The sequence below is a fragment of the Bombyx mandarina genome, chromosome 16 (assembly GCF_030267445.1).
Source record: "Bombyx mandarina strain Sakado chromosome 16, ASM3026744v2".
NCBI classification, from domain to species: domain Eukaryota; kingdom Metazoa; phylum Arthropoda; class Insecta; order Lepidoptera; family Bombycidae; genus Bombyx; species Bombyx mandarina.
In genome coordinates, this window is record NC_143222.1 from 8,704,389 (window position 1) to 8,727,239 (window position 22,851).

Sequence of the window (22,851 nt, forward strand, 5' to 3'; positions counted from 1 at the left end):
GGACTGGACCTCTTCTGAGTCCGCACGCGTAGGTACCACCGCCCTGCCTATTTCTGCCGTGAAGCAGTAATGCGTTTCGGCTTGAAGGATGGGGCAGCCGTTGTAACTATACTGAGACCTTAGAACTCATATCTCAAGGTGGGTGGCGGTATTTACGTTGTAAAAATGTCTATGGGCTCCGGTAACCACTTAACACCATGTGGGCCGTGATCTCGTCCAATCATCTATGCAATAAAAAAATCGAAAATACGTCACTATCACACAAGATAGGAATTATTCGGATTACTAGAGGCAGTTAGGCAAGAGAACGAGGTAATAAAATTATTATGACGTATATGGTATAGGTATATGGAGTGGAGGGTGCACACGTACTTACTGATGAGTACCCAGAGGTACTATTATTAGGTAAGATCCCCTGGTCTAAGCTTCACTCTTAAAACATGATTTTAATACATTTTATAATTGGTTGCAATTTAAAAAAAAAAAAATTGCAACTGAAAAACGACGACGTTTTTAAATAAAGTAGTGGCCCCGCAGTAGTCGAAATTAGACTATAATTAAATTAAATTATAAGTTTAAGCATTATTATGGTTCTATTGTGAAAAACTATTATAATTCGATAATATAATCACAGTATTCGCCAAAACTACACTATAGATCAATAATATTAAAGACAAACAATATTAATCTATTTTCAATTCGACCACAGACTTTAAACAATAACAACAGTAAGCAAAGAGTACACTTTTATGTATGTGTTGTGTCAAATACATGGTAGGGTGTGTAATGTTTTCTTTATTGATTTAAAGTATCTTTTATGCATTATTTAAAAAAAATATTAGCATTGTGCACTCCTTCTCTGTATTCTCTATAAGTGTGATAAATTTCATACTTCTCCGTCCGCGCAATTTTCGTAAAAAGGGGTACAAAGTTTTTGCTTCACGTATTAATATATAGATAATATCATTAAATTTAACTTTTTGCATTGTTATAACGTAAACAATTAAAAATGATGTCACGACCTTTGTCATTCATCATTCGATTATGTTCGATGCAATTGTAATTAATTAAAATTCCCATTCTCAATCATTGAATCATAAGCATTCGCAGCAGGTACATTATTGCTTGTCCTATTGGTCGGTTCGATGAGTTCGCGAATTTTGAATTTAGAAAGTTAGCTTTTTATTCCGGCACAAGTTATGTTCGAGTCGGATGCCACTTGCCAGTGGCCAGTCGTGTTTTGTGTGTCAGTGTTGGTATACGTGCGAACCGCGAAGGTTTATCGCGAGTGAACGAACTGTTTTCGCCTCAGCGCGTTCTTTTTTTTTTTGTAATTTGAACTGACCGATGTAAGTCGAACATTTCTTTTTATTTTCTTTCCTGTTTTTATTCTGTTTGTAATCTTGCATTTGTTAAGTCAAAACCGTTTCTCCTTCGTCGATGTTCTGTAAAACATGTAGTTGTCAGCATTTTTGTTTACGTTCTGTGGTCAATAAGTTTTGAGTACGACGTCTTATCAACAATAGTATCAATTTATAAATTATTATACGATTACGGAGACATTTGTATTTTGTAAAGTAGGTACATCTGTAAGTAGTATAGTAGTATTTTATTAAGTTTTTATTAAATAACCTCGCTTATAAGTATCAATTTAATTTGAAACGTGACGCCGTTTTTATTTGTGATAAGCAAATAAAAGTTCAATTGTCGATTAGCAGAACTCGGATATACTTTTTTTTTTATCAAAAACCTTTTTTATCTTATTATTATTATTATTCGTTTAAGTTTGTATTTCATTTTGTTGTGTTCTTGACAAATAATGTTTGGATCAATTAAATTTAAAGAAAAGTTACATTATGGACAGCGCCATATATGCATATCCATAGTACATTAACGCCTCTAACAATATAAAAAAATTAAAAACTATGTTGTATGATAATAGATGGTGATGTGTTGATATTATTTTTAATAGTTAAATCGACTACGTTGTGCACAGCTTAAAGTATGACGAACTAATATTTATTAATATCACTTTCACGTTTCTTATCGCACGTTGATGTTACTACTACAAACCTTCGTTAAAGGCACCACCGACAATATCTATACAAAGTTTGAACTCAATCGGATATTTGGATTAAGAACCCAAACATAAAGACAATCAAACGAGTTTGAACTCAATCGGATGTTTAGTTTAAAAATTCAAACATAGTTATTTATGTAGATTCGCTTTTTTTTTCCTTCTTTTTTTTACCTCTGCTGGTATCCCGAGTGGTTATGCCAGCTTCGCCGAGCGAGTAGGTGAGTTCACGGGTCTCTAACCTGACGAATTTGCTAATACTAGCCCTAGTAGTCTGTGAAAAAATTGCACAACTGCAATTATTAATTAACATTGGCGTAAATGATAAGTATGTGTGGTTGTACGATTCCAATGAGGGTAGGTTTTTCAAAACAGCAGATCAATTCGTTCTTCTTTTACTTACAAGTTTATTTGTTAATACTAACTTGTTTTCTTCATAAATAAAATTGTGTTTGATTTATTTTACGTATTCGGAATTTACCTTTATTATCAAAAAAATATGACACAAATAGGAAATTTAGCGTCCAACTTAATGAAATACCAATTCAAGATGCTATCGAGGTCTTAATCAGTTTGAAGGCTTTTTAATTGCTTGTAGCTCTCAGCCCACTCGATCTATGAAAGCCACCGATGTAACGAATATACTTCCAATTGGAATACATTGCTGTTTCAGTTTAGTAATAGGTGAGACGGTCGGTTTCAAATTGTGCTTCACAGTTTCCACAGCTGTATAAAACCTAGACACATTAAAATTGAACTTAAATATAAAAAATTTACACATTATTGAATTGTGGTTGTGAAGTCGTCAGAGGCTGACTTTTATTTGTTAGATAGATAAATAAACAGATGAGATGAAGATATTTGAATACTCAATAATGGGACTCCAGACCCAGTTTATTTTTATCACCCATTTTATTTCGTGTTTTGATGACGCCGACACAAGGTTTTCTATTAAATTATATTTACAGATGCGCATGAAACAAGATCAAGCAAGGAAATATCCTAATAATTTTTTGTAGAATTGAAATATCTATTATTAGCATGATCATAGCAAAGACCTAAACTTTTGTATAAAATAAACTTAAAACAAACAAAAGGGGACACCTATAAAGGAAAAACAAAACTGTTATTTTTATTTAATTCCGAGCATTTTTATATTTGTCTACCTTTTAAACCTTCTCTGGACTTCCACAAATAATTCAAGACCAAAATTAGCCAAATCGGTCCAGCCGTTTTCCAGTTTTAGCGAGACTAACGAACAGCAGCCTTACTGGTGGTAGGACCTCTTGTGAGTCCGCACGGGTAGGTACCACCGCCCCGCCTATTTCTGCCGTGAAGCAGTAATGCGTTACGGTTTGAAGGGTGGGGCAGCCGTTGTGACTATACTGAGACCTTAGAACTATATCTCAAGGTGTGTGGCGCATTTACGTTGTAGATGTCTATGGGCTCCAGTAACCACTTAACACCAGGTGGGCTGTGAGCTCGTCCACACATCTAAGCAATAAAAAAAAACAGCAATTCATTTTTCTATATATAGATTTCTTTTAAACTTAAAGCCTAAATTTAGATAGTAGACTGCAAGTCATTAGACATTTAGTCTGCGTACACGTAATAGCGTAGGTGTAATTTAAAATTTTTGTGCGTTCATGAAGTGAAATGCTTTAGCGGTTTGTCGGCATATCTTTATGAATTCGAACGTAGCTGTTACGTAGTTAGTTACGTTGTAGGCACTGTCAATGGTCACACTAGGCTGATTATTCTAGGGCTGGTTATTACGAAATCAACTGAAAAGTTTTTGAAGTTATACTTCTTTAGGCGCGTTATGAAAAATTTATGAGAGTGAAATTTTACGATGCGCGCGCACCGTGACACAAAATTAACAGAATGAAGTTGTCCACTAAATCGCTCATTACAATACGACCGACGTAACTTGGCGAGTCTGAATATAGCTGCAGGTGAACTTTCCGAACCGTACCGAGAATTACCGAATTTATACGATGTCAAGAAAAGGGACGTCCAATATGCGTGTTTGCGGATGTGGTTTAATCGATTTTTTTTCAAATTGATTAAAATTTAAATAAAAAAAAGAAATAAATTTAATAAAAATAAAGTATAACTTCTTACGCGCGTACATAAGTACACGCACCCTTTTTTATTCAAGGAGGCCTTTACAAGCACTTTTAAATATATCGTATGTTGAGCTCGTCCACCCAAGTAGCAATAAAAAATAAAAAAGTCAGACAAAATTATGTCATTAGAGTATATATTATTATTATTATTAGATTTGTACATGTAGGTATTAAGGATGTCTCAAACTAGAAGAAACCGAAGAAAACTATAGAAGAAAGAGATCTGAGTTACCGTCATTAGACTTACATTTAATTCTCGAAACGAACGCTAGTTAGCAGTAACATTTCGAGGATGTCGATCGTTAAGTCGAACAAAATAACTGTACCAAAGTGACTGATCGAGTTTCTAGGTATATTTGTTTTTATCGTATATGTCTTTCTGGTGCCTACGACGCAGGAGAAAATATTACGGTTAATAATATAATAAGGAGATAATATTTGGAGGCTTTTTAAACACAAAAAATAAATTTTTTTACTAGTAATGTCGGTTTCACTACCTACCCTCAGACAAGGGGTTTAAGTCTTCATTTAATGAAACAAGGGCTGCCCCACCCTTCAAACCGGGACGCATGAATTTTTCGCAGCAGAAATGAAATAGACCTCTCTTTCTCTTTCTCTCTCTCTTAGCTATTTATCCCACACTGTGTGGGTTCAGCTCTCTTTATAGTAGTACTCCTCCACTTCGCTCTGTCTTCGACATCCTCGTCAGCAACATTGCATTCCCTTTAATCTTTCAGCACTACATCTTTCCACCTTGTGTTGTCTACCTGTAGGTCACCAAACGGGGAGGTCAAGCAGTAGTGTAAAATTCCGACCTAGTCAGGTGACCTCCTTTTTACGTGATCATACTATCTCAGCCTACTCTCCTGCATCTTATCAGCGATGTCAGGCACACCGAAGCTTCCATGCACATACTCGTTGCGGATTTCATCAAGTCTCGTCACACCGTACATCCACATCACTCCACCTCAGCATCTTCATTTCAGCAACTTAAATGGTATGCACGTTCCTTTGGGTTGCCGCCCATGTTTCCCTGCCATACATAAGAATTGGCTATATTTTGGACCGAGAATTGTATAATTAATAAAGAAAGTTATAGTGGAAAATTAAGAAAAAAACACTGATCATGTCGAAAAAAGACAGCAACACCAAGCAACAGTTTAATGAAAACAGGAATTGAGGCATTATTTTAAAGTTGGTAACCCTACAAATGCAACAGTAACACTCAGGTTACTGACACTGAAGAAAGAACAAAATTAGTTTATAATAAAAAAAAAGTAAGATTGAAACTAGCGAAATAATGAGACTCCAAAAATGTTGTACTGTTATATACGTACAATCAAAATCCAGGTCAATGAACGTTGACATTTCTCCAACAGATATAAAAAAAAGGTCTTTCGATCATTATTCAAACGATTTGAAATTGTGTCAAATTAAATGTAATTTTCACCATAAGAAATTAATTAAATTAATTAAACAGGTTACGCTACGTATTATAATATATTATTATTCGAATTTGGCCTTTTGTCTCTTATTTTTGATTAATTCTTAATTCGTTCTGGAATTTCTCATTTATCTACTAAAAGTGCCTTGAACTTTCATCTGATTTAAACTTGTAATTCAGAAAGATTTAATCATGTTGCATATTCCCGGAATATATAAATGGTTGCATGCCCCACTTTCTGGTCCATAAAATACAAATTGATTTGTTGTAAACACGCTGTCTTATTTTTTTATGATAATAATATACTCGACGTGGCTTGGGTCATGTCATTTACCACGATAATAAGTATTAATTCAGGTTATGAACTATATTTGAACAATGTTCCGGTTTGTTTTGAACTTTCGCAGCTAAGTACTTTTCAGTGTTTTTTTTTGTTGGTTAGATTGGTGGTCGAACTCACAGCCCACCTTGTGTTAAATGGTTAGAGCCCATAGACACATTTACAACGTAAAGACCACCCACCTTGAGATATGAGTTCTAAGGTCTAGTTACAACGGCTAGTTCAAACCGAAACGCATTACTGCTTCACGACAGAAATAGGTGGTACCTACCCGTGCGGACTCACAAGAGGTCCTACCACTAGTAAGTGTTTGCCAAACGTTTGAAGTTGCCACTTGAAAGAAGAACCTTCTGCACCTGGCACCTGGTAGTGTGTGGTCACCGTCGTTCATCAAACATCAACAAAGCCAGGGGCATATAGCCAAGCTGCTGCCGACCGTTGTAGATTCTCCTCAAAGCTCGTTATGTCATTGCGCCCAAGGACGGAGTTCATTAAAAAGTCAGATAGTACATTGCAAAAAATAATTCTGGAAATGCACTGGGACTGACCTATTGCTATTAGTCTAATGCGTTCAGTGTATATCGTAACAAGAGTAAAACAATTTAATTCCTCCAACAGGACATTAGAGATTAGGATATCAATAACCGAGCATTATAAAAGTAGTTATAAGGAACGCCAATTATAATACATTAAAAGTAACCATCAGAACAATCGCTAATTGAAATTAATTGTGTTGAGAATTTGTAATAAAATAAAAAATCTGATAATTTTAAATTCAATTTAGCACCCATCGCAAGTGGAAAATTTGGGTATGATTTAACTAAAGTTAGCTTGTCGTTAGCTTACTTACAAATTACGTCACAAGTAATGATGTTTAGCCGAGTCGAGTACTGTGATGTTTGTTCGTTAATTTTCATAAAGAAATTCTGTCCTGATAGGTACTATTGTACCACCAACACAACCTATTTCTGTTTGCAGGGTGGGAAAGCCGTTATGCAATAAAGTTGAAACTTCAACTTCGTAACCCATGTAGGTATCAGAATTCATGTTGCGGTGTTTGTTGGTTCCAGTAAACACTTAATATCAGATTGCCCCTAAATGCCCCCAAGGTCGACTGTGCTTAGATACAGCAAAAAAAACTTGTCATACGACACAAAATCAAAACAATACAAATTATATTCAAGGTTTGTTTCAACTATGCATTTCTCATTCTCAACCTGTCCGATACCGCTATATAATAGGATGGTGCTATGAATGAATCTGTAAGTCAAGATAGCTGAGAGAGCTGTCGTGAACTTTCTCGCGGATGCTGTAGAAAGCGAGCCGAGAGCAAATATGACATTGAATAAACATACACAAGTATTTTGACAATAGATGACGACTGAACGAAATGTACTAAAAAAACCTGTTAGTTGTTTATTTTAAATTGAATTAATGTTTTGCAGATAGTTTTTATTTTATGGAATTAATATGTTAAGTATTAGACAAGGTGAAGTGGCGGCAACTTGTGAGGGCCCTATTTACCAGCGTACGATATTAAGACTGTTCCAAGAGACACAATATTTTTTTTTCGTTTTTAATAAAATTGATTGGTTCGTGGCTTAATGGTTAATGAGCTAGGCGACTGCGTCACTGCTTATACAACGATACTTCTAAATTTTCTTTATTTTTTTCGAGCTAGTCAGTCAAAGATATCCGACTAAAAACCTTTGGAAACCTATCGAGCATTATATCTGTATTATCGCGAAAAATGGAACTGAAATTATTATTGATAATTAACACGTTGACTGCCGTGTAGGTCACCGGTGCCCTACGCGGCGCAATGAAGTAATTATGTCGATTCCTCTCTTCGATCTTTTTACTAAGACGTCGGATATCTAGTAGACTCTAGGACGACGAATATGACGATACTGAGAACCGGTGACCTACACGGCGCACTGAAGTATCGAAGTAAGTGTATCGAATTTCTTCATTAGCTTCACTCATCTTGACAGTACGAAAAATAAATAAAAATCACACATTTTCCTAATTTGAATTTGGAATTATCTTTAAAATTTAAACTTTCAATTATACCAAAACCTAGATACAAATAGTATAGCCAAAGAGATTTTATTACAAGTTCATACATACTATAATGCGAAAAGACTTTTTCCCCAACCTATTATATAATATGAAATATGAGTGTTATACTGTGTTCTTTCTTTCAGATCTTTCTGGAGCACTAATGTCATTCTAATGCTTAATGGCGATGCTTAGCATCAATACTACATAAATCGAGAGCCAAGATACTGTGAAAATAAGCGAAATGTAAGCTCCATTGTTCTTGTTAGTATTATAAAAAGTACCTAAAGCCTAAAAGAACAGATTTTTATTTAACAATCTAATGTTTTTGTGAGGTTTTTTATTACGCTGCTTCTTCATAAAAAGTACAGAATACTCAATTACTGACAACAAAAACACAAGTAAAAAGATATTTTAATAAAATGACGTTACACCACATCGTCGCCATTTTAATCGAGAATCATTGAATCATTGATGATTGTCATTCCGTTTCTCCGCATTTCTGAGCAATGTCAGTCTTAGTGATGCGAAAGTACTGCATTTTGAGGAGTGGCCGAAATAAGTAGGACATAGGTCTGTCGCATATTGAATCTACCGATCATTTTCTCCATGACTGAGCTGTCATTTTTGACATCTATCATTAATTTTATTTCTTGAATGCTGATGGAATCATGAATATAAACGATGGTTTTAAACAACTCAAACGCTTTTTGGCGGGAACGTGAGAAATTAAGTTGTGTGAATTGTTTTATTTTCATAATTAAGTATTTCTTCGGGTGTGTAAAATTTATCAAGATTGTTTACGAATATGAAGTCAGAAGATCTTACATTATAATAATTGATTTATTTACTATTTCTAGTTTCATATTACTTCTGCAGTACACAATTTATTAATAAAATTTTCATTTCGTTTTCTCATTTACTACTATATTGAATTATTGTTATTTAAACAATAAATAAATAAATTTCATCAATTGGTCAACTTGGACAGGTCTATCCATGCATTTCGGTTTGACAAATAATTATCTGTTATCTGTAACATGACGAATACCTACTTTGTAAACGTAAGTTTTCTAGAAACACACAGAAATTTCTAGACACTACCACACATACTCATGCATAATCTCTATATTTATATAATTCGATTTGAAATTCATGCAGAAAGAAGAAATCGGTGATAATTTCTATGTAAAAAAACTTTTGATTGTTTTAATTAGCATAAGAACTTAGTTAATATTTTACATGCCCGATTAAAAGAAAAAATATATATATATGTATTTGTAAACGTGTTGAAATTCATTTTTTAACATATAAATAACATAATTTAACTTATTGTTTGTGTTACGAACTGTAACTTTATCGTACCAATTAAATTTTCAAACAAATAGCAAGTTTTCCGCCATTTTTACGAAGGTCGATCATCTTAAAGCTATGCATCTCAATAACCGGTTTAAGATCTCTATCAAGCTATGAGCATTAACCGCGGTTTATAGTTACCTTGAGGAGTTGGATTGCGATTCGCATAATGAGTTTCGTCATGTAATCAATGTAATCAATTTTTGTTTATTTAGGTGTGTATATGTTTTTTTTGTTTTTTTTAACGCCTTTATTTTGACAAATCTTTTGATGCTCTTGTGAAGTGAGTGGTATAACTTATCTATACATATAAATAAAATTGGTGTGTCTGTTTGTAATATTGAAATACCCGCTTTTTACTGCATGCGTATGATTATATATACGGTAAATACACCAAAATAACATTTTTTACAATTTTTGTCTGACTGTCAGTCTGTTTGTTCCGGCTAATCTCTGGAACAGCTGGACCGATTTTGACGGGACTTTCACTGATAAGTAGCGGATGATATAAGGAGTAACTTAGGCTACTTTTTAATATTGCTTCGCCTCGCGGTGTCACCCGCGGAACGACAATAACCGCGGGTTACATCGCGGGACCCAGCTATCTATACATATAAATAAAATTAAAGTGTCTGTTTGTAATATTGAAATAACCGCTTTTTACTACATGCATATGAATATATATACGGTACATACACCAAAATAACATTTTTTACAATTTTTGTCTGTTTATCTGTCTGTCTTTCCTTCTGTTTGTTCCGGATAATCTCTGGAACGGCTGGACCTATTTTGATGAGACTTTCACTAATAGGTAGCTAATGATATAAGGAGTAACTAAGGCTACTTTTTTTAGACTAGCTTCGCCCCGCGGCCTCACCCGCAATTATTGTCGTACCGCGCGCAACATGACGGGACTCGCCTATCAATAATAAAATTTTATGCTTCCGAAGCGAAGCGAGGGCGGGTCGCTAGTGTTTAATAAGATATCTTAATGTTTAGAAAACTGTGAAATTAATAACTAGTGGCGGAGCATGTCTTCAACACGCTCTGGTTCGTCCCACTGTATGATCTGACGCAAAGCAATAGTGAGATACAGTGTGATACATCTTTTCAGTGGGTCGCGATTCCGATTCGGTCGTAGATTCAGCGAAGTAATGATATTGCTAGGGCCAATGTTAGCAAACTCTTTCAGGTTGAGCCGGTGAGTTCACCAATCAGTGGAATAGCTCTTTAGACTACCAGCGATCCGGTAGGAGATTAAAGTAGGTATAGATTTTCAGGTAGTGTTTGTCCGCCCCGATAACTGCAGCTTAGACTGTGACCGCATTAGCCCAGTTATGGGCAAAAAGCTTTTTTTTATGTATTTTAACTAGCTTGACCAGTATCACCGTTACGGAATCTTTCAACGTATTTTTCACAAAGTTCAACACGCTTGATTCACTTGAAAACTCTCATACCTGGTTATGACAATTCCTGATCATTCTAGTCAGGATAGGATAACGTCGGGTAGAGTAGGGTGGGGGCATTCTATTCTAGTAGAGTATTCTTTAGAATATGATATAGGATTGAATAGATAGAAGTTGGAAGAAGTATAGAAGTTGGCGCGTTTTTCTATGATGATATGCTTAAGATTTTTCCAGGAATAAACGGTTACCGACTTCTACATCGAGGTTTGCGAATCAGAAACGATATTTTTTACCTAAATGTTTCGTATTTAACAACTAAACGATTAACATTCGTGTAGCAAAAATCAAATCCGCAAAATTATAATTTGCGTAATTACTGGTATCAGTATCAGTTGAATGGAATATTTAAAATGTATTGAACTGATAATTATTTTTAATAAACGTATCCTTTTTATTGGATTGGTTTGTTAATTTTAAGTATGTTTCAATGATACTATGTAAACATATGGACTTATTGTTGTTGTCTGAAATAAAGTAAATCATTCATTCATTCATTCGTTTCTCTTCTTCGGATTACTTTAAAATATTATGTTAAGTTTTTACTGGTGGTAGGGCGTCTTGTAGTCCGCATTGGTATGTTCCACCGCCCCGCCTCTTTCTGCCGTGAAGCAGTAATGCGTTTCGGTTTGAAGGGTGGGGCAGCCGTTGTAACTATACTGAGAACTTATAACTCATGTCTCAAGGTGGGTGGCGGCATTTACGTTGTATGGGCTCCGGTAACCAGTTAACTAACACCAGGTGGGCTGTGAGCTCGTTCACTTGTCTAAGCAATAAAAAAATTCGCTTAGAATGATACCAATAATTTTGTGTTTCGGTATTCAAACAAATTTCACCTTAATTAACGCGTATGCAATTATGAACGTTTCCGCGGTCGATGTTACATGTGTATTAACTAGTGTGTACTAGTTTTGTCACGGTCCGGGCAACGTGCCGTAACATCGTGCCGCACGTACACAAAGGCACAGAAACTGATTTAAAAGATTTCTGTCTAGCTTTCTACATACTTTATTTGCTTAAAAAAAAATCTCAATGATTTTTTATTTTTGATTGCTTACTAGCTGAGTCCCGCGATGTTAACCGCGGTTATTGTCGTAGCGCTGGTGACGCCGCGGGGCAAAGCTACTCTAAAAAAAGTAGCCTAAGTTACTCCTTATATTATCAGCTACCTATCGGTGAAAGTCCCGTCAAAATCGGTCCAGCCGTTCCAGAGATTAGCCGGAACAAACAGATAGACAGAGAGACAGACAAAAATTGTAAAAATTGCTATTTTGCTGTATGTACCCTATATATATTCATATGCATGTATTAAAAAGCGGCTATTTCAATATTACAAACAGACACTCCAATTTTATTTATTTATTATATTTTATTTGCGGATAATAACATGTACTTTTAGGTTAGGAATTGTGTTCTTTTTTTTTTATAATAATTTTATTTATATGTATAGATATGTGTGGACGAGCTCACAGCCCACCTGGCGTTAAGCGGTTACCGGAGCCCATAGACATCTACAACGTAAATGCCGCCACCTACTTTGAGATATAAGTTCTAAGGTCTCAGTATAGTTACAATAATGCGGGCTTAATGAACAATTCGTATCTTGGGCTGATTGCGGCTTCTTTGACTTCTATTCTTTATCTCTAAGCCCGGTGGTGTTTAAGAGGGTGCGCTTGAAAACTTAAAGAAAATTAAGAAAACGTTTTAACTATAAGGAATTTATGATTTCTCTAGTTTTATTTAAGTTTGTCGAAAGTCACAAAAATTGCAATTGAAATTTCGTTATGCAACATAATAATGAACACGATAGTAAATTTCTTAGTTAAAATAACGTTCACATTTGAACAACTTTTTGTATGACGGTTTATCTTTTTTACTTTTTTATGTGATAGTCGACATTAAAACTAACTTTCAACTTTTTATATTAAGACTGTCTCTTTCCGGAATACCAATTTTATCGCCGCCGTCAAAGAAATAAGATCGGATTTATTTTAGAAAAAATCTCTAATGAAACGATTCGTGTATGATATTCTGTTATTCTCTTGGGGTTTCTACAACTAGACCAGTGTTTTCCAACCTTTTCACGTCCTCCCGTACCTCTTAATAAAACTTTTCGTTTATGATTACACCTCTACTGATACAAACCCAATGTACTTGTAGTGCATGAGTTGGAATGTTTGCTTACTTTTGCCGCCAGGGGCGCTGTTCCAACTGCATACAGTTTTGAGTTAACTTTAACGCGATCGAGAACGTTAAAAAAACTCGAACTAAGCCCACAGAAGTACATCGCTGCTTCTCAGCAGAAATAGAGTGGTTCCCGTGCGGGTTCACAAGTCTACCATCAGCGAAATTCGTTAATCTATATGAACACTTGTAATATGAAGTATTCCGTTTGTAAATTCGAGATTACATCCGCCGATTTTACGCGTCTGATTTCGAGAATTGACGTCAATGGTCTACCGCTTTGATTACGTTGTGCATATTGTTCAATACCCCTCCCTGTATGCAAATAACAAAAAGCATTACCTACGAGAAATAATGTGCGATACTTTAAAAGTAATTACACAATATTACTTTTGTTGTATTTTTCGAACCTTGACCACTGAATAGGACGTGACTTGGAACAAACACCACGAGATAATCGTGTTGACCTTCACAGCTTTGTGTATTGTGTGAAAAGGTGAGAAGTACCTAAATATAAAATCAATCACTCATTGGTAAAGTCGGATCTTTCGCTTTGAGCTCGTCTGTCCTTAGTGTATATCGCTAAATGTTAAAAGGATGGTCGGTAAAGACATTACAATGAATATTTCTCTGGTCACCGTCCTCGTCAATATCGTTCGACGAGCGAACTACCCCGTAGACACAGCCCACTGATTTTTTTTCCGGATCTTCTCAGTGGGACGCGATTCTGATAAGGTGGTAGATTCTGCGAAGTACTGCTCTTGCTACGCTAGTGTTAGCAAATTCTTTCAGGTTGAGCCCATGAGCGCACCTACTGCTCGGGCTGACGCTTTTTGTGGCCTTTGTAGGCAGACGAGCTGACGGTCCATGTGATGGTGAATGGTTTACCATCAATCATGGATGTCAGCAATGCCAGGGGCACAGCCAAATCGTTGGCTACCACTGAGGATTCTCTGCAAGTCTCTTTTAAATTATAATTATGACCGCATGACCGCGAGATTAAATCGTAAAAGTGTTTTTAAGTCCTCCTTGCGTCATATTCCTCACTGCTAAGGGTCGTAACCACCCTTTTGTATCACCTCCGTACGCACGATCTTTCTTCACCTATGGATTGTGGAGGTTTAAGTACATATATATGAAATAGTAATCACAAAAAATATTTGTCCTTATTTTTGTTACAGAACGGGTGTGAGAAGAGATGGCTGCCACTAAATATCTGCATCCGTTTCTCAACGGCTTGAAGCTCTTACCTGAAGGACATGAAGATGAGGTTCAGCAGATAAGAGAATGGTCAGTATAAAACACACGTAAAATTTTACGCCACAACATTTATGTTACAATTAGATTACGCGTGGTCGGCATAGAATGATATCTATACTAATATTATAAAGAGGAAAGATTTGTTTGTTTGTTTGTTTCGAATAGGCTCCGAAACTACTGGACCGATTTGAAAAATTCTTTTTCCATTAGAAGCCGACATTGTCCCTGATGAACATAGGCTACTTTTTTTTATTTTTTTTTTATTTTTTGGTTTCATGTGTTTTTTAATGTTTCCGAAGCGAAGCGAGGGCGGGTCGCTAGTATTCTAGTAAAACTAGATCAGTGATGTCAAAGTGGTGAAGTACTCTGTACATTACTAGAGTAGTTATATTAAATAAAAGAAAAAAATCTAAAATTAATGCACAAGACCTAAATAGGGTGCAAAAGCGAAAGACAGAAAACGTTCACTTTGAGAATTACCGATTCTTATTAGCGCCTGTGAGTTAGATATAGCAAAACTCGTAACATTTAAGCGATTTATGAATTCACGCATTGTTTCGGGCATAGGACTGTATTTTGGGTTGGGTCACTGGCTGGCTTCAATGAAACTTGATTTAGAAAGAAGGCCTTTTATTTCTCTTGGTAAGTAGGCGTGGTAGTCTCTTTCACACATGTTAAGTACTACCAGAAATTTTGTACAACTACAACGACTAGTGTTGCCACATGTTAATGTGTTGCCACACTAAAAACATTTTTTTTTAATGCTTAGATGGTTGGACGGGCTCACAGCCCACCTGGTGTTAAGTGGTTACTGGAGCCCATAGACATCCATAACGTAAATGCGCCACCCACCTTGATATAAGTTCTAAGGTCTCAAGTATAGTTACAACGGCTGCCCCACCCTTCAAACCGAAAGGCACTATTGCTTCACGGCAGAAATAGGCAGGGTGGTGGTACCTACCCGCGCGGACTCACAAGAGGTCTTACCACCAGTAAAAATATGCTTATGATTGCCCTAAACACGCATAGCATTCAGATACTGAGGTCTCAACTAGTCATCACAGTTTTCGAAACTATACACACTGCATCCACGAAAAGCCGTGCGCATTCAATTGAACCACACGTGAATATAATGTTTTAAAATGGATATTGAAGGCGTTCGGTTCGAAATTAAGTGTTACTAGTTCAAGATTAAGTGATCGTTAACAATAAATGGCAACATAACAATTTATATATTGTGTATTATGTAAGTGATCAGTGCACCGGTCCAACGAGTTCTGAGACCTTCACCTAAGGCATGTGGATGCAAGTTTATTAGTTTTTGTTGTCGTTTCTAAGTATTTAATAGATTTCTAAATGCACATTGACGTTATAGTTAGATTCTCATTATTTTGCTACGCTTAAAGACTTATACTTCCGCTCTAACAGTAGGAATAGAGACCCCGGTAACTGTACTCGTACTGTGTAACCTAACCTAAACATCAGCCCGTTGAGTTTCTCGCCGGATATTCTCAGCGGGTCGTGATTCCGATCCGGTAGTAGATCATTCGCGAAGCAGCTGCCCTTGAGTTGTTGAGTCTTCCTTGGCGGCGCTCGGGTGGCTGTTAGCAAATCCCGTCCCTTCTGGCTGAGCCTTTGCTCGCCCACCTGTCCTTGTGAAACTGGAAAGGCCTCCGGGCCACCAGTAAACCCACAATCATAAAAAAACTTATCAAGTGATGTGCCAAGGCACCGTACGAGTGGATTACCAGTCCTATCGCGAAGCAGTCATGGTTTTAGTCGGAAGGTAGGGACAGCCGTAATTAAACGTCATTTGAGACCTCAAGTCTCAATAGATGTTTTAATATGTTTAGCGATTCGCATCGGACCGCGGCAATGTTTAATTAACTTTTTTTTTTATTGCTTAGATGGGTGGATGAGCTCACAGCCCACCTGGTGTTAAGTGGTTACTGGAGCCCATAGACATATACAACGTAAATGCGCCACCCACCCCGAGACAAGTTCTAAGGTCTCAAGTATAGTTACAACGGCTGCCCCACCCTTCAAACCGAAATGCATTACTGCTTCACGGTAGAAATAGGCAGGGTGGTGGTACCCACTCGCGCGCACTCACAAGAGGTCTTACCACCAATAAAAAACTCTACTCTTAATGTAGAATTATTAAGTACGCTTCTGATTTACTTTGGTAGTATTACTTGTTTTGGCCCTGTCTTGAGTCTCCTGATTCAATGAGCAATAAATAATATCTCTTTGGCCAGACGGCCGTACCCCTCGTAAATAAAGTTTCAATATTTCCTCATGAAATTTCAGATATGCATAAATTAATTAAAGATGACCTAAATGCTTACAAATATCAGGTCACGAAAAAAAAATACATATAAATATCGAGGAAATGCGTTTCCATTGCCCAATGAACTGGTTAATATACATATATGCAATCATATTTTACGCACCGAACAATTATCGAAGCGTGCATTGCTATACGAAACATCAACATGATTAATAGTATTTAGGTATGTTTCAGTAACTTGAATTATATGTGTTATTGTAACTCGGTCAAACGATACTGGTACGAGTGTTGCATTCAAAACTAGATTTATTCAACTAGCACGTATTTCTGAAAGACTTCTACGCTAAAGGAGTTGTCGTGTTTTAAAAATGCAAATGCTATGAGATTTGCGAGCGATATTACCGGTGGTTAGACGTGTGCAATGGGTGACTGTTAACATGTTTTTTTTTTTTTTTTTTAATTGCATGTAAGGGTGGACGAGCTCAGAGCCCACCTGGTGTTAAGTGGTTACCGGAGCCCATAAAAATCTACAATGTAAAGGCCGCCATCAGCCTTGATATATATGTTCTAAGGTCTCAGTATAGTTACAACGGCTGCCCCACGCTTCAAACCGAAACGCATTACTACTTCAGAGCAGAAAGAGGCAGGGTAGTGGTACCTATCCGTGCGGACTCACAAGAGGTCCTACCACCAGTAATTACGCAAATTATAATTTTTATTCATTAGAAAAACATGAACCGATTTCCATATAGACTACGCGGGAACATAGTAGGAGATTAGGTCCACGGTCCTAAAAAAACGGGCGTATTGTGAGCTTGCACGTCTAGTTATAAAATAGTCACGATCACTTATGCCTGGATCAATTAAACCATAAACAAAGCATGAAGATTACGTATGACCAATCGTTTAGTTTTATTCGAATAATGGAATAATAAGTTTTGGTGTGTTGTTAAATGCATGAAATTCATATTAATTAATGAATAATCATTAGCTTAAGCTTTTTTTATAAATTTGCTTTTTTGTGATTTGATCTTTAATTGTACAATTCTATAAAAGCAGGACACCGTTGTAACTATAGTAAGACCTTAGAACTTTTATCTCAAGGTGTGTGGCGCATTTACGTTGTAGATGTCTAAAGGCTCCAGTAAACACTACCACCAGGTAGGCTGTGAGCTTGTCCACACATCTAAGCAATAAAAAAAAGAAAAAACCTGTTGCGTATATTTTGTAAATTGAGTTGCTAGGAGCTATATATATATATATATAGCTGCTCTTGAGTTGTTAGGTGTCCTTTGGAGGGGCTCGAGTAGTTGTTAGCAAATCTCACTCCTCCTGGCTGAGCCCGTACCCACCACGTAACCAAACCAGAAATTGTAAAAGCTTCCGGGCCACCGGTAATCCCACAATCATAAAAAAGGGCCTGTTTACGTATATACATAATATATAAGCAAAGTCTTTTCAATTGCGTACGATTTGCTTCTCTTTTGGTCAATTAAACTGATTTTCTTTCATGTTGGGTACATATTGACAAGCTTTAGTGTAATGAAATATATAATTAGAGAGTGTTTTGTTTAAATGTCAATAAGTAGAAAAGAAAACGAGAATGCGAAAAACAAAACTGAATTATAAGATACTAGCGACCCGCCCTCGCTTCGCTTCGGAAACTGTAATTTATTATTGATTTCTCCACTATTTAATGGATGTTATTATACAATCTTCCACTACAGCCTTCCACTTCAATCACTCTATCTATTAAAAAAACCGCATTAAAATCCGTTGCGTAGTTTTAAAGACTTAAGCATACATAGGGATATAGGGACAGAGAAAGCGACTTTGTTTTATACTATGTAGTGATTGGAGATTATGGTATTGAATTTCAATTATAATTGGTAAAACACTTGCACAGATGATGTGTATTAGAACAGTGAAAATATTATAGGAAACTTGAAATCAAGGACGATCAAATCAAAACATATTTTTTTCTCGATCTTTTCAGGATGAAGAGTCAACCCCACCTACCGTATATATCGGACGAATACGTATATTTGTTTCTTCACTCAAACTATTACAAAGTGAAAGAGACGAAGGACACAATTGAATGCTACTTCACACTTCGTGGCAACACCCCTGATCTCTTCACGAACAGAGATCCTTTGGCTCCCAAGAATAGAGCTGTTATGGATATTACGTAAGTGGACTAAACTACTGCTTTAAGTAAAGGTATAAATATGTACTTCTAAAACAATCGTCAAGTTCCCTCTGCGTCTAATTTGTATGGCTCAAAATACATCAATAGATTTTAGAGTACAGTGTTGCAATTTTTTTTAGATCGCAAAACTAATTAATATTGAAAACATAGGTATTATTTACCTATGATATCTATATATATAAAAATGAATTGCTGTTCGTTAGTCTCGCTAAAATTCGAGAACGGCTGGATCGATTTGGCTAATTTTGTTCTTGAATTATTTGTGGAAGTCCAGAGAAGGTTTAAAAGGTAGATAAATATGAAAATGCTCGGAATTAAATAAAAATAACAATTTTGTTTTTCCTTTGATGTGTCCCCCGTCGGACGGATTGCTTTTGTTTGTTTTAAGTTTATTTTAAACAAAAGTTTTTATTTATCGATTGAGGCACTACGAAGTCTGCCGGGTCAGCTAGTATTTGTATACCTATATATTTAGGCATTAACAGGCAATAAATAGCGGCGGCCTCCAAAATGGATTAGCAGAAAACTACACTTTCATACATTACTACCAATGGCATAATTTGAAAAACTTGTGTTATTTATTGCTAAGATTGGTGGATGAGTTCACGACCTGGTGACAAATGGTTACTGGAGCTCATAGCTAACAACAATGTAAATGCCGCCACCCACCTTCAGACTTAAGTTCTAAGATCTCGGTTCTTACATTAAAAAGGCTACCCCACGCTTCAAACCGGACCGTATTACTGCTTCACGGCAGAAATAGGCAAGGTAGCGGTACCAGTAAAATATTGATATTGTGTGGTTTCGATTTTTCGACACCGGTTTTTTTTTTTTTTACGAATTTGTTTACTGTGTATAATATTTATATTTTTATGGGTTAGAAAATAAATATCTGGGTATACAGATACTGACTATGTGGTCATAAAGGTCTAACAAGATTATGAATTTTGTAATGTACGTACACATGTATCCCTACAAGGTTTTGTATTTTTATACGTTTAACGAAGTCAGTTAATGAATCTAAAGATGAAGTTTTCAACAAAACCATTGACACAGTTAATAACAATGATACGTATTTTTTTTTCATGATTGGCGTAGATTGCACCGCATCTTGAATGTCATCTCTTACTTTTTGCCTTTAGGCCGCAGTTACAATTTAATTGCTATATTGGCAGTACCTAATGAGAATCGTAGACCACCATCAATATATTATATAAAAATGAATTGCTGTTCGTTAGTCTCGCTAAAACTTGAGAACGGCTGGACCGATTTGGCTAATTTTGGTCTTGAATTATTTGTGGAAGCCCAGAGAAGGTTTAAAAGGTAGATAAATATGAAAATGCTCGCAATTAAATAACAATAACAATTTTGGGTTCCCTTTGATGTGTTCCCCGTCGGACGGATTCCTTTTGTTTGTTTTAAGTTTATTTTATACAAAAGTTTAGGTCTTTTATTTATCGATTGAGGCACTACAAAGTCTGCCGGGTCAGCTAGTCTGAAATATATAACGTTATGGAGGAGTTATGCTAGATACAGGAAATGCTATAGTTGCATAAAAAATAATAATAATCTGCTTTTTTTTTGCAGACAAATGGTAGCTCTCCCAAATAAGACAACTGAAGGATATCATGTTCTTCTGTACCGCCTTGCCGACTATGATTATAGTAAGCTAAACTTCGCCGATGCTGTTCGCGTCTTTTGCATGTTCAATGATGTGAAACTCTCAGAGGATAAGCTCTCTGAAGGATACATCGTCATCTTTGACATGAAGGGATGTAGTCTCGGACATTTGACCAGGGTGACCCTGCCGGCGTTGAGAGCTTTCATGCACTACATCCAGGTTTGTCAAACAATTAGAATACATTTTAAAACGGCAACCCGCTTTTATTGTGCAACGCCTACATAAGAGTCTAAAATTTAAATTAATGTTTCTAAAATTTTCCATCCACATCCGTTAATTGCGGCTTTGTTAAATCAATAATTATTATCATTAAAGGCCAAACAGACCGTTATGACTGTCGGTACTTGAACCATTGTATCATAGTTCACTTGCGGACTAAATAATAATAATAATAATAATAATAATGGTTGGTTCGAAGTAAGTATCAGTTGAATGGAATATTTAAAATGTATTCAACTGATAATTATTTTTAATAAATGTATCTTTTTTATTTGATTGGTTTTTTAATTTTAAGTATGTTTCAATGATACTATGTAAACATATGAACTTTTTTTTGTTGTCTGAAATAAAGTAAATCATTCATTCATTAATTCATTTCCCTTTTTCAGATTACTTTAAAATATTATGTTAAGTTTTTACTGATGGTAGGACCTCTTGTAAGTCCGCACGGGTAGATACCACCGCCCCGCCTATTTCTGCCGTGAAGTAGTAATGCGCTTCGGTTTGAAGGGTGGGGCAGCCGTTGTAACTATACTGAGACCTTAGAACTTATATCTCAAGGTGTGTGGCGCATTTACTTTGTAGATGTCTATGGGTTCCAGTAACCACTTAACACCAGGTTGGCTGTGAGCTCGTCCACACATCTAGGCAATAAAAAAAATAAAAGAAAAATATCGTTTGATGGAAACATCATCTGAAATGCATTTACATGCTTACAGAATGCTCATCCGTGTCGTCTAAAGAAGATCCACGTTGTTCACACGGTTTCCTTCATCAACCAGGTCATGTGTCTCGTCAAGCCACTCATACACTCCAATCTGTTGAACCTACTGAATTTCTCTTCCGAAGGCCCCGAGTCAGTGGTCGATAAGCAACTCCTACCCGAAGAATTCGGTGGACCGATCGTTCCTGTGAAACAGCTACACGACGAACAGAGGAAGAACATGGAGGAGAACTACAGAGATTGGCTAATAGAAACGGAAATATTTAAAGCTGACGAGAAGAAGAGAATAAAGAAACCAAGTAAAGGGATGTTCGCAAGTTTCACGAGTAGCTTCAAAAGCTTAGAAATAGATTAAGTCGAATATGTTAAGAAATCGCCTAAGGGACCTGACAATTGTATTTTTACTTTCCTTGTGGTTGTCGGATGTACTAGTCTTTAGATTGTATTCCCACGGATTTTCTAATATACTTAACTTACTGAACAAAATTAAATATGTATCTATCGATTTTCATTTTGTTTCTGACTAAAATTTGTGCGTTTTTAAATAACTATTTAATTTTGTAGATTGGTCTAAGGGATGGTGTTATGCAATATTATAAATTTTTTTGATAATTAACGAATAAAACTTTTTCAAACTTTACCTAGAATACAAATATGAACTTAATTAAAAAAATATATTTGAATACCTACTTATTGCACCGAGCAGTATCCGCAACAAAGTCTTTCGAAATAATTTTCTCTAATTGGTTACGTCATTTCAACTGGGGTATGAAAATTTTCACGACCTTATACCTCACGAACTAATTAGCCAATTAAAGTCCCTTTAATATTTAGTTAACGAGTAAATCAGTGAGTGTCAGAATGATCTGTCCGACTTAAAATGTTCGAAGTTGAAATTTGTGACGCAAATAATAAAATTTCTTTAAAAAAAAAAAAAACAATTCCCTTTTAGAAACCTTGATTATACTAAGCAGGTAGTTTGAGGTACTAAACAGTGCTTTTACGTCAAAATATTTGAATTTAAAACAATGAGAATTCATGATGTAATTATAACGATCAAAAGGGCAATAAATCAAAATGTGCCTACAACTCCGTTATTGATGATTGTAGATAGTTTACTGCGGAATATTGGTTCGGCTTTTGATTGGCGTTGAGAACTGACACACCAAACTTGATATAGTTTTCTTTAGTTTTCACTACTCCTAAATTTAATTTAAAATACTTTGCGGCTTAATGTTTTCTTTTTACTATTTTCGACTATTAGAATTATATGTATTAACTAGCTGACCCGGCAAACTTCCTAGTGCCTCAATCGATAAATAAAAGACCTAAACTTTTGTATAAAACAAACAAAAGCAATCCGTCCGACGGGGGACACGTCAAAGGGAATAAATACAAAATCGTTATTTTTATT

At 35.9% G+C, this 22,851-nt stretch overlaps 1 protein-coding gene across 3 annotated transcripts; it reads left to right on the plus strand.

The window, feature by feature from the left end:
* Window positions 1–1,201: 1,201 nt before the first annotated feature.
* Window positions 1,202–22,375, plus strand: LOC114250399 (retinaldehyde-binding protein 1). Of its 3 annotated transcripts, none has more exons than XM_028184259.2 (5): window positions 1,202–1,349; window positions 14,236–14,344; window positions 18,601–18,792; window positions 20,401–20,653; window positions 21,433–22,375. In XM_028184259.2, the coding sequence occupies exons 2-5, from the start codon at window positions 14,253–14,255 to the stop codon at window positions 21,790–21,792; spliced, it is 897 nt and encodes a 298-aa protein (XP_028040060.1). In that variant the 5' UTR covers window positions 1,202–1,349; window positions 14,236–14,252; the 3' UTR covers window positions 21,793–22,375. The 3 variants fall into 3 exon arrangements, with proteins under 3 accessions (XP_028040060.1, XP_089590034.1, XP_028040062.1); XM_089733908.1 differs by lacking the exon at window positions 1,202–1,349 and adding an exon at window positions 8,197–8,297; XM_028184261.2 differs by lacking the exon at window positions 1,202–1,349 and adding an exon at window positions 13,532–13,550.
* The last annotated feature ends 476 nt before the right edge of the window (window positions 22,376–22,851 follow it).

Bases quoted from the DNA above. Each gene is read 5' to 3' on its own strand.
- LOC114250399 (XM_028184259.2), top strand. From the start codon at position 14,253: ATGGCTGCCACTAAATATCTGCATCCGTTTCTCAACGGCTTGAAGCTC. The intron at 14,345-18,600 runs GTCAGTATAAAA...CGATCTTTTCAG, and splicing joins GTTCAGCAGATAAGAGAATG to GATGAAGAGTCAACCCCACC. The intron at 20,654-21,432 runs GTTTGTCAAACA...ACATGCTTACAG, and splicing joins CTTTCATGCACTACATCCAG to AATGCTCATCCGTGTCGTCT.